The 12,555-nt window shown below is 36.7% G+C and overlaps 1 protein-coding gene across 1 annotated transcript in view; it reads right to left on the bottom strand.

Annotated features, from left to right (window-relative positions):
• LOC132929186 (paired box protein Pax-5) overlaps positions 1-12,555 on the bottom strand; it is a 69,059-nt gene that overhangs the window by 2,816 nt on the left and 53,688 nt on the right. The window contains exons 6-11 of the mRNA XM_060994343.1: positions 6,058-6,443; positions 2,362-2,468; positions 1,996-2,227; positions 1,590-1,697; positions 598-837; positions 238-345 (exon numbers count right to left, since the gene is read on the bottom strand). Coding sequence (XP_060850326.1) covers positions 238-345; positions 598-837; positions 1,590-1,697; positions 1,996-2,227; positions 2,362-2,468; positions 6,058-6,443 — 1,181 coding nt within the window. The remainder of the gene's footprint in view (positions 1-237; positions 346-597; positions 838-1,589; positions 1,698-1,995; positions 2,228-2,361; positions 2,469-6,057; positions 6,444-12,555) is intronic.

Genomic DNA, 12,555 nt, shown 5'->3' with positions numbered 1-12,555 from the left:
TTTACATCCGTTTTTATTTCGTCTCTTTATGCTCTCTTTGTGGACGGATAAACGTGTACACATAACACTTCGATGCCTTCCCCCCCTCCAAAAAAAGTTCCCGAATTTCTAAAGTCGCCCTCCGATATTTATTCGACGATACCCCCGGGGGACTAGATTTTACTATAATATTAACACACGGTGCATGTCCGTGACCGACGGACTCGCGTAGACCAAGAAATCACGCGAAATACCTACTGAGAAGACCGCTGGTGCCGGTGGGGTTGTAGCTGTAACCGGCATACGGGGACGACGCGTACTGGTTGTAGGGCGAGCTGGTGTACGACGCGTATTCGGTGCCGGCGCCTGAAACAAAACGGAGAAAAAACGTCATTTCACATACAAATAATAACATCAAAAAATATATCGTGCGCATTACGCACTTAAATCATTATTGTCTCGTTCGTCGTCTTTCGCGAGGTTAAGCGAAAAACAATCGACAAGTTCGCCGGCCGCGATTTAAGCGCAATATACGCGTAGTATTATACTATATCGACCGCAGTTTATATAATAATAATATGTAATAATTGTTATGACCAATGCTGGCGCGCGACTTACCTGCCGTGGCGTAGTGCGTGGTGAAACCCGGTAACATGGTGGGCGCCGAAGCCGCGTACACCGTACCGTTGTTCTGGTTGTTGTTGGCCGGTTGCAACACGGTCAGGCTCGACGGGTCGGGCGATCCGGCGGGCGTGACGTCCGCCGCTGACAACGACAGGGAGACGCCGCCGGACTGTTGAGGTCCGGCACCGCCGCCGCTGCCGCCGTTACTAAACCCACCCGGGGCGGTACCGCTATCTACGCGAGACAAACCATCACGATAAGCGTAAATAAAACGAAAACAAAATGCCATGCGATCGAAACGTCGAGCCGGCCCGGTCAATATACGGCAGTGGACTATACACTATTATAATTGTAATATATCGTGTAATTATTAGTCATACATATATATATATATATATATATATATATATATATGTATATATACCTATTACCCCTAGTCAGTGGCGTATTTAGGCATCAATGTGTGTGTGAGTGTGTAGCGGGGGGAGAGGTGGTTTGCTGGGAAATATTGTCTCGGGAGCAAAGTTTTAATAAAAACGATTGAAATGCGTTATTCTATATATTAATTGGATAATATTTATTTGTATTTAATTTTTTTAAATTTAATTTAAAATGATTACCCGATAAAAGTATATTAAATTAGTGCCTATATTTTGCGAGGGGAGATAGTGCGCAGAGAACGCTTTCCCGAATAGGCACAGAGTACAAGGGGACGGTAAATAAAATATGTGTATTTAATGGGTGGCTATAAGGTAATAAGATCCTAAACACACGTAACTGCGCATTTAATATTACAACTGTTTGTATATATTTATTATACATATGACTAATACACGGTATATAAAATACAATGTGCTCTTTATATACGCACTGGCGATACTTTTAACTAAATCCGTTTTGACCGGTCCGTTCTGAACGCATTCTAAAGGTTATATAAAACGAAAACACCGACTCGGTCGGTGGTCATGCCACGGTAAAAGACTCACCTGTGTGGTATTGTACGGGCGACAAATGGGTATGATCTAAAACGGTACTGGGACTCATCTTTTGGATCTCTTGCATCGTCAACGGGGCAAGGGGAGTGACTCCGCCTACTGGACGGAAAACAAAAACAAAAAAAACAAAACTATAACAAAACACTCTACGTAAGTACGTTACACGTTCTAAAACCACACTACCGTTCTATCGTTGTATTATATTAAACTATATATAAGTGTATACTCGACATAATAATAATAATAATATAATAATTATCAGTACGTCATTATAATAATATAATAAACTGGCACTATTATATATATACATATACATTCGGCGGCTATAATCATGCACCAACTGCACATTTCGCGCACGTTGCACAATAACGACATTATATTATTATAAATAACTCACCGAGCGTGGTGGGCACGGGCGGCGTGTAGACGGGCGTCGCGTTCTGGGCCTGTTGCTGCGGCGGTTGGGCCTGCATGCTCTCGTACAGGTCGGCCGACAGCGGTGTCGCCGAGAACGCCGTCTGGTTGGCGTCGTAGAACGGCGACGTGCCCCCGCCGGACGTCACGCCCGCCGCGTTCAGCTCTGAGAATAGTTTGTGTTCGTCTTTCAAACACCACTTGCCGGGCCAAAGCTGTCGTGTGAAAAGAAATACGGTTAGTCAAAATCCACGATGGTAATAATAATATGATATCCGTAGTCAGTATGCGGACATATTATTATTATTATGAAATAATATAATTATCGAGAAATCGAACGAGCGCTTACAGATACATTTGAGTACAGCGACGCGTCGCCGTTGTAGTGCACTTGAGATCGTTCCCTCTTGATTTGCTGCTGGTGGTCTGCGTGGCCGTTCAGGTCTCGGTTTTCGTCTGGAAAACGGAAAACAATAATTTATTAACGCACCGAGGTATTATTATAACAAACCGCGCGTTTTGGGACCGCGTCGCCTCGCCGGGGTTCCGATAGAAAAACCTTTCGTTTAAGTTCGGCTCATGATTGCATAAATAAAATAAAAAACATAAAAAACACAAAATGCACTACACACGCGCGCGCGCGCGCACACACACACACACACACTCATATACATACACACTTACACATGCATCCGGGTCCTGACCCTTTCGGAAAATAAAAACACCGACTACACAAATATTCCCTCGGGGTCAAAGAGCAGATTGTGTTTCGCTGCTTATTACCCCGTTCCCGTTGGGAATATGCATTCAAAGCTTTAAATGTCAAACTAATATATTGAATTACGCGAGTGTTCCCCTCCCGCCGGAGCTTCCGAAAACACACGGGCCCGCGCTTAATGTTGTCAATTCGACATAAATCTGATTGCTCGCTTTGCGTTCGACGGTAATGGCTTTCCGAGAAATAATGATCGATTTCTATCGACTGCTTTTAAATTTGTCGTGGTCGGGCGGTGTCGGAAGGAGGTGCACGTCGTATTATATTTTTTTTAAGAACCGAGTAGAAAATGTTCCCAAGTTTTTACCCCTCGAAAAATAAAAAGAAGGCCGTTAATCACGTTACTTGATTTGCACGAAATTATTGTCCATGCGCACAGTGCACTATATAGTTAGCGATGACAAACTATAATGTTATACCTTATTCGTTCTGGAAACCGACTACATAACAACAATACGTAGAATATAAATTATCATTAATTATCAAATTATATTTCGTTTGAATAAAGTGCTTGACATTACGCTATTTAGTTAGATAATAATTTCATATGGATTATTATTGGATTTGTTGTAAAATTCAAATCATAGACCACAGTGAAAATAAAATGACACATGCTGGACTTTTCTAATCTAGTAGTTTAATGGACGGTTGTATTGTATACAATGTTATTGTTAACTAACCTGTTCCGTGGTAAAAAATACGATTTTCTTATCCGAAAAATTGCAATTAAATTTCTTATGAGGTTTTTTCGTTTTGAAAATGAAAATTTGCATTTTTTAAAGATCTCTTGGACAGTTAGACATAGCCCGAGTATCGGTTTTAATTAATTCGAAAAGTCTGTTTATAAATAATTTAAACTTTTTTTTTTGTTTTCTCTGAATTACTTTCTATATATATACATATAATACACTGTTTATGTAACAATACAATATAGACAAAGACTTCGGATATACACAGACCGTGAAAGGGTTGACGAAGACAAAAGGGATTTTAAGTTTGTCAAAGTTTCTTGAAAGCGTGTACGGGTGTATATATAAATATAAGTGTATAAAAGGACCTTTTCAATATCGATGGCGTATCGTTGTACAAAGTGAGCCTAATGCGTCGAAAGGAAAGGAACGATACGAAAGAGAAAACCCTTTACACGGATACCCAGACAGGGAGAAAGGCTTTTCGTTCGGCTATTCAATTTGCAGTTTGCCTACAAGTATCTTCTAAGGGAAAATAATTCAAGACGCTCGAGATGCCATTTTACAATAATATTCAACGCACGTTTTTATACCCTCAAAATTGTTCCACAAATCTAAGTGGATTGAAACAAATACAATATTGTTGAGCACGATTTTCTTTCCTTCTTTGCCTTCGATGTTGTTCTATAAAGTGTCTACTATGTAATTTGATTTTCAGTGATATATATATATATAATTGTATTTGAAGTTTTACGGTATTTTATTGTAACGTTTGTTCAAATTCAAGGATAATTCAGGTCAACAGTATTTAGTGTTTTACAATAATTTAAAACTTTTTATATGCCATTCATCCGTGATTTTTTTAGTTAATAATTTCATGTGTTATTTTTTTAAATTTTCATTATGCAGTATAAACATAATCTATAAACATGTTATAAAAGTTATTTAAAACAATCACAGTTTTTTTATTCAGAAAACTATGCACGAGTCAAATGTGACACAGGTTATAATTATAAAATTATCTGAAATCAGTTTTTTATGTTTTACACATTTTTCATTAGACGTATTTGGACTTTGGAATGGCGTACGAAATGTATACTTAAAATTTTTAAACTGCAAAAATAGGTACAAAAATAAAGTGCATATATCTTTTTATTTGTATTTCAAAGGTTATTATAATAATTAATTTTAATTGAACAACTAGAGTAGATCCCATTATTTCCATTTCCACGCGCTAATAAAACTAAATATTATATATTATGCAGTGTATGAGAAAGTATAGGTATGAACAATTTTATTTATACGATAAATAATTGAAATAGGGGTGTATGGTAATTTTCGCATCCGTTTTTTATGAAAATAAGAATTATTATTTTAAGTACCTATAATAATTTACGTATTATAATACCGGTGGAAATATTTATAAAAAAATAGTAAACGACGGTAGAAGTACTTAAAAAAACTACGAGAGTACTGTGTTCTAAGCAGATAGATAAGGTAGCGCGTTGCAGTTTAGACATCTACCCCTTTTCATCCTCTCTACGCACTAGATAAGTCGAAGGGCCAACGGTAGCACTGCTGTACCTACTATACTACTACACTATCATTATTATTACTAGTAGAAGTAGTAGTAGTAGTAGCAGTGGTAGTAGTAATAACGTCGAAGACTTTTCCGACGTGGCTGTAACGCACTTGGGTGGAAAGTAGTTTTCTACTTCCACCGGCGGCAGTCGCGGAGGAAGAGGGGGATATATTATTATGTTCGTAACGGTCGACCGGGCGGCTGCACCAGCGCAGCGGCGGCGACGGCAACGGTATAAACTTATCGGAAAACGAACACACACACACATACACATTTATGTGTATATACATATAATATATATATATTATATACATATACGAGTATATAGAAAAGGAAGACGGCGGCCGCGAGGAAGGCGGGCGAGGTTAAGGGTGTACATAGGAGGAGAGTGAAGTAAAAGCTTTCGAAGGATGTCGCCCTCGCCCAGAGGGACGGCGCGGGCCGGACAACTATGGCGGTGTAATGGAGCGTTGCTAGGTAACAATATAGCTTGTAGAACTTTTCGGTATACCCTTCGTCGTCGTCGTCGCCGTCGTCATCGTTATCCTCTTTATCCACCTCCTACTCTTACGATTCTGCCACCTCCGCCGTTCAACCACTACATATTACTGCTTCTATCCACTAAAAACTCATTCAAAGAGAACATACATTGCGACCCCCCCCCCATTTCTTCCGTTTCCAAACTGAAACACGCGCTCACACATTCTCGACAACCGTAAACGGTAAGCGGTTACGTTACATTATTATTAATCCAAGTTCCGGTAATCTGGTTAGGTTAGTGTTGTGTTTCGTATGTCCAATATACAAAGGTATAATACGTTTATATAACACGTTAGGTTAGGTTAAGTACGTCACGAACTTTTGTCGGCAAACTAAGATATTATCGGATGTGCGCATCCGTACGCATATATTTAAAAAAAAAAGGTATAGCGGAACCCCGACATAATAAAACAGCAGGCTCGGTCACCCGAACACGATATAGATGAGCAATATGCTTACCCGTGTGATGGTGATTCTGATGTTGTTGGTGATGGTGGTGATGGTCCAGATCGCGTTTTCGTTTGGCCGTGGTCACGTTACCGTTGGGGTCGTGTTGCGGTATACCGAGTATACCGTTTATGCTATACCGGTCGTGGAGATGACCGCCACCGCCGGCCGACTGTTGCGGGGCCGGTGCGTGGGCTATCACCGACACGGGACCGGATCCTTGTTGCTGCTGTTGCTGTTGCTGCTGCTGCTGCTGCTGTTGTTGCTGCTGCTGATGATGCTGTTGACTCGGCGGACCGCCCGTGCTACCGTTGCTGTTGCTGTTCTGATGGTGGTGCAGGTTCTGCTGTTGGTTGTGCACGTGTTTCGCCTTCTCGGCCGCCTTGTTCCGGACGATCCTGCAACAATAACGCGACGGCGGAACATTAGACCGGATAGTTATATATTTATAAGTGGCTATACAATAATTAAGCAACCGCCGTGGCAATGAGCATATTTAACGGTTCGGAAAACAAACATTATAATAATAGTTATTGTCGTCGTTCAGGCGAGTTGCACTAAAACTTGTGGCGGGCGCGCGCAACATAATGATATATTGTACGCCGCGCGCGTACACTCGCCACTGCGGAGACTGCAGCAGTCGTTGTGCCGCGCTAACGTATAAAAAGCAGCGGTGGAACCAGTGCTACTCCTCGGGGACCGGCAACTTTTAAACTCGGGCCGAAAGTTACGCGCCGGCACAATGCACGCATAACTATATTAAAAGCTTCGCGGTCCGTTTGTCCGAAAGCCCCGCAGAAACAACGTATATACATACGATATATACAACGCGCGCGTATATGGGGGGAAAGGGGGCAATGCGCACCACACCTCTTTTGACGTAGCGGATCGCCTTCCGTGCGAGCAAAAGTTTTCTAAGTGCGGAATTGCGTTTTCCCCGCACCGAAAATTATAGACCACGTTGTATCGCTATATACGCGCGCTCCGGCGTTTGATTAGACGATGTTCCGCACCGTATCTTTTGCGTTTGTTACGCGTTTCGAATTTATACTGCACGCCGATATAATATATGATGGGGAGAGGTGAAGAAAACGAGATGGATAGATTGAGAGAGAGAGAGAGAGAGAGAGAGAAATTGTAAACTCTATAGCAGTCTGGTGACTTATGAATTAAAAAAGTGAGCTAAGGGGTGCGAGAGAACCTATCGAGTAGATTAATAACTTAACGCAATAACAGTTATGGTAATTGTCATAAGTCCAGGAAGCTCGGTGCGCACGTGCCCGGCCCAGTGACGGGCACGTGCCCTCTCTTCCCGCGAGTCCTTTTTCCCAAACTAGTTTTTAATACTGTAACGATTCACATTAATCATCGTCCCGCAAATTTATTACGGTCTTTCGGAGGCCACCACCCTCGTCCCGCGCTGAGACAAAAGCCACGATTTTTCTCATGATATGCATTCCGATCGACAGCGAATTTAATGTGCGTCCCTTCCATTATTGTTCGAATGTCAAAAATATCCTTTAAATTTTGCGGCAATTATAAACGCAATAATATCACAATATATTACATCATGTTATTACATAAACTATTATTTTAAAAAACTATTCGACCACGGGATTTTGGTGATTATTGTTATTATCATTATTTGGTGTACTGTTTGTGTGTGTCCGATGGTGCGGACAATGGGCAGTTTCGACTTTTGTTTTTGACAATCATATATTATTCAGCTACACGCATTTTCCCCAAAAATTGTTACGGGCTAGTAAACATAATGCATGGAATTAAACGGAGTTACTTCTCTATTTGTTTATTGACATAAATGAACGCGTGACCGGACGTGTCAACAGGTAAAGTTTTTTTAAAAAAAAAGATAATAACACAAAATAACCCTTGGCGAACAGTTAATTGTTTGTACATCTAATAAATTAATAGTAAACAGTAAGCTCGGTGCTTATATTTATTTATAGAGAATCGGATTGATAGTTTAAAAATTAAATTGCCATAATAGTTAGTTATTAAAATATTATTTCAGTAATACTATTGGAAATAAATATTAATATTTATAATTATTAGTAATACACTATAAAAGTGATATTCAATGTTGGATAAAAAAAAATATATAATTTTTATACACATACATAATGTATATAAGATTATAACTTATAATATTATTGTTGTGAAACAATATTTATATATTTTAGTATAAATAATTTGAAATATTATAGATATTTCAGTACAATTTATTATAATAATAAAATGATTAATGATATTAAGAAGGAAATAGGTAAAAAAATTATTATTTTTGCCTATTTTATTAGAACACGCCGAGATAGGTACCAAAGTATTTTTTAATTTTTTTACAGTAGTATATCAAAATTAAGTTTTACATTAAGTTCATTAACGTGTTTATATAGTTGTTTTACATTTTTAAGATCATAATATTATTGACTATAAATTATTAAAAAAAAGTTATTCATTTAGACAGATAAATATTATTTGGCGTGGTTGGCTGAATAATGTTTTAGCACAGTTATAATTAACTCTAAAGTGCCAAGTACTGCTTGAAACTATAAGCATAAAAAGGAACCCAATAATAATTCTGTACCTATAATAATAACTAATAATAATATATTATTTTTCTTGCAGCATTAAGTTTTATTCAAGACACGCGCTAAAATTATATAGTCGAGTGGTAAATAATACGTAGTAATAATATTCAGTGTTTGCATCTTGAGCGTGTGGTGTGGTGGTATATTATATTATAATAGCATATCAATGAGTTTTGTGAACGAGGTTTTCGCGGGGCAAACATGTTCATCGAGTATATGATAATAATAATAGTAATAATAATAACAATAATAAACTGCTGCAACGTACAGTAGGGTCCGTCGAGAGGGGGCACACGTCCCTTTTATGGTTATTGTATGAACCTTATATATTATATTGTGCAAATGGCGCATTGATGGAGTGAAGTCGGTTGCAGCGATCGTCGACGCACACACATAAATGCATAAGTCAAACTGACTTTGCCGGAGTTGCGCGCACAATGATCAGCAGGGAGTCTTTGGGCAGATGCACATACACACACACACACATACACATACACAGACACACACACACACACACCACATACAGACGTTCCTCAAGCACGTCCCCGTCGAACCGAGTGCGTTACGATACTTTTTTTTTTGTGTATACGTATATAATACTTTGAGAACGACGGTGGATCGCATACATACATATTATAATAATATAATATAATATATACATATAAACATAAAATAATACGTATTATGTTCTAAAGACGTTAGTGCAGTGATCACCGACCGTGTTTCCTACGTTAAATATTGTATGCGTGTATATATTCATGTATATGTGACGATGACGGCAAGCGCAGACCGCAGTAAAACGTTTCACTTGTAGCCGGAAAGCCAGCGCACGTTTCGCCCGAGAAAAGCCTCTCGAAACGCACGAGCTAACACGCACCACGACGATTTGCCGGGCGAGCTGAGCCCTCGACGGTGTTGATGCTACGTGGATGTGAAGTGAGGGGGTATTTTTTCGATATTTTGGATTAGGGTGGCTGCGTCGTTGTCGCAAACAACCGTATAACAACTTGCAGTTAAAATAAATCGATGTCTAGAGATTTTCCGCAACGCATATTATTATTACTTTTATTATATATTACAGTGTATTAATACAAAGATACATTAGTTATGTCATTACATAACTATGCGCGCGGTAGGTACAATTAAGGCGAAATTGCCTGTGAAGTAAACGTTCTTGTCGAAATCGATCTTTCGTTTTTAATTACTCGTATTGTAAAAATAATAAATTATATGCGTTCTTCCGTTGGGTTTTACGAGTTTTAACTTCTCTCAAGTGTAAGTGTTTTTCACTTTTAACTTTTAAGTTATTACTCTTTTTTATTTTTCTGGAAAAACGATTGTTTTACATAAAAAAAAAATTACAATATCTATTTATACGTAATGTATGTATATCTATTTAACTGTATTAACGAAAATAATTTAGTATATGATCGTATGGATATGATTAAGTTAAAATTATTATCGCCTAATGGGTCCATTAAAAATATTTGAACTGTTTTTTTTATTCGTCATAGTGCATATTTAGAACTTTTTCCAATTTTTAGATTTTGACTGTATTTTGTATTTTGTAATTAATAAAATTATTACGCGTATAAAAATTTAAGAAATACAATTTTTATCATCATTATTATACTCGATTATGCATCGTCGATTTATTTTATTAGTTTATATTTTTAATTAAAACCTAGTAAATTATGTGATATATATATATATATATATATAGTGTAAAGTTAATGGATGATTAAACAAAACAATTGAAAATTAACTTTACGGATTTATATTTAAGTTAACTGAAAGAAGCTAAATTATTACAATAGTCACTTAAACTGATTACCTAGTTAGAATATCAAGTTCATTAGAAAATTAAGTTTTCAACTTGACTTGAAATGTTTAACAAGTTCATTCAATCCGGAACTTTATGAATAGAAGAAAGTAAAAGAATCATGAAAATAAAACCAATGTCAGTAATTAAAATCAATATACTCATAGTTGCAGACAACCATTATTTTATAATATAATATTTGTTTGTCCTATTTTTTTTTTATACACGAAAATATTTTGTAATTCAAATTTATTAAAAATACTCATATTATATAGACATGTTGAAATGCAATAAGAGTACTTATTAAAAATAAATAAAACTGATGAAACAATAAAAGTTTTGTTTTAATTAGGTTATTTTTTATAATAATATATCCAACCAAACATATTTTATGGACCCCGAAGTACGCCTTACATAATAGATTAGTATACCACGTTAATTACGAATAAAATAATATAAAAACGTACCACCGAGTAATTTAGAAACTGGCAATGTCGATGCCTATTTACATACTATATATATACATATAATATACAGTGTTTGGTTAAAGTGACAGTTGCGAGTTGATTGACTATTAGGATGCAAACGAAATCTGGGTTAATTGGTTTTCCGGTTAAGCGATTATCTCAAAACGAATGTCGTTAAAAAAAATTTAAAACAAGCAAAATGCTCATTTCACAGTTAAATTTTTTTTCGGTTTCGGATCGATTATTTTTTCGAACGATTCTGAAATGTAACGTCGTCATGGTGGACATATTATTCTGTAGGTACTACAGTATTGTTATTATTTGTATTATTATAAGTGTAAGTATACCAAAGCGTCTCACGTGATGTATTATGTTGTATCAATAATGGACGTGATGGACGAATTATTATTGTTTTTACTGTAGTACTTATATACACGGTAATAATCGACGACGAACACAATACAGAATAATATACCAATACGATCGTACGAAGAGGCCTGTCCAACCTAATATTAATGATTTCATTTTATTTTTTTTGGCCCGAGTACATTTCTCTAAGTTCGTTTTGGAACCAACACTGGAATATACTTATGTATATATAATATATAATAAAGTAAACGATAAGCGTGTACTCTTCAACTATATGTACCGTATAACAATAATAATAATTATTATATTGCCGTGGTACAGTGATGTAGAAGTGCTCGCGACGCGATTGGTTGCATTATAATGGTATTTGCCGCGTCCGATTGGCCGGATACGCGGCGTCGGGGTGGAATTATTGCCGTTATATATTATTATGATTATCGTAAGGGGTGCGCGACCCTAAGTCCTTGTCGTCGTTATTCCGCCACTATGAGCCACCGGTGACAGACCCGCGTATTACATACACCGCTGTCGTAATCGAGGATTATGCGTGTAGTGTGTACACAGTTCGCGTACACGGAAAATTACATTATTTTAGGTGCCCTCTTTTCGATACGTCGGCCTGTTGTTCGTAGGCAGGTTTTTAGCTCGTCGAAAAAATTATAGTACTTCCCTCAAAAATATGGACCATGCAGTTTATTTTTATTACCTATTTATTTTTTAGTCATATTCTTAACATACATGTTAGCATATTATTAAATTAAGATAAAAAAAAAAGTAAAGAAAGATTTTCAGAAAATATATTTTACTTTAAATTCATAAAACTTGTGTAATATTGAATGAAATATTATAGTGTAAAAAAGTAAAACAATTGATATATAAATATATACAATGTATGGCGACACACTATATCGCATAGCTTGTAGTATTAAATAACAATACATACTTATATGATTGTAAAGAGTTACAAACTCATTATTAGTAAATTTATGAGTACCAATTTACTAATCTAAATTAATAGGTTCATGATTTAAATTGTTGTTGCTACAGAACCACAAAAAAGTAGCCTTACTTATTCTACTTCGTTTTTTATTTTGTATAAAATGCATTCACATATATTTTAATTATATGCAGTTAGATTAATTTAAATTTAAGTACCTATACTTAAAAGTTAAAATAAACAGGGTAAAATAATAGATTTTGCTTTTTAAAAAAAGATAAGTCTTTGGTTAATATGAGAATAAAC

The sequence above is a fragment of the Rhopalosiphum padi genome, chromosome 1, assembly GCF_020882245.1.
Source record: "Rhopalosiphum padi isolate XX-2018 chromosome 1, ASM2088224v1, whole genome shotgun sequence".
Classification (NCBI taxonomy): domain Eukaryota; kingdom Metazoa; phylum Arthropoda; class Insecta; order Hemiptera; family Aphididae; genus Rhopalosiphum; species Rhopalosiphum padi.
The sequence above is the reverse complement of the archived record's forward strand: the minus strand, read 5'-3'. Positions and strand labels throughout refer to the sequence as shown.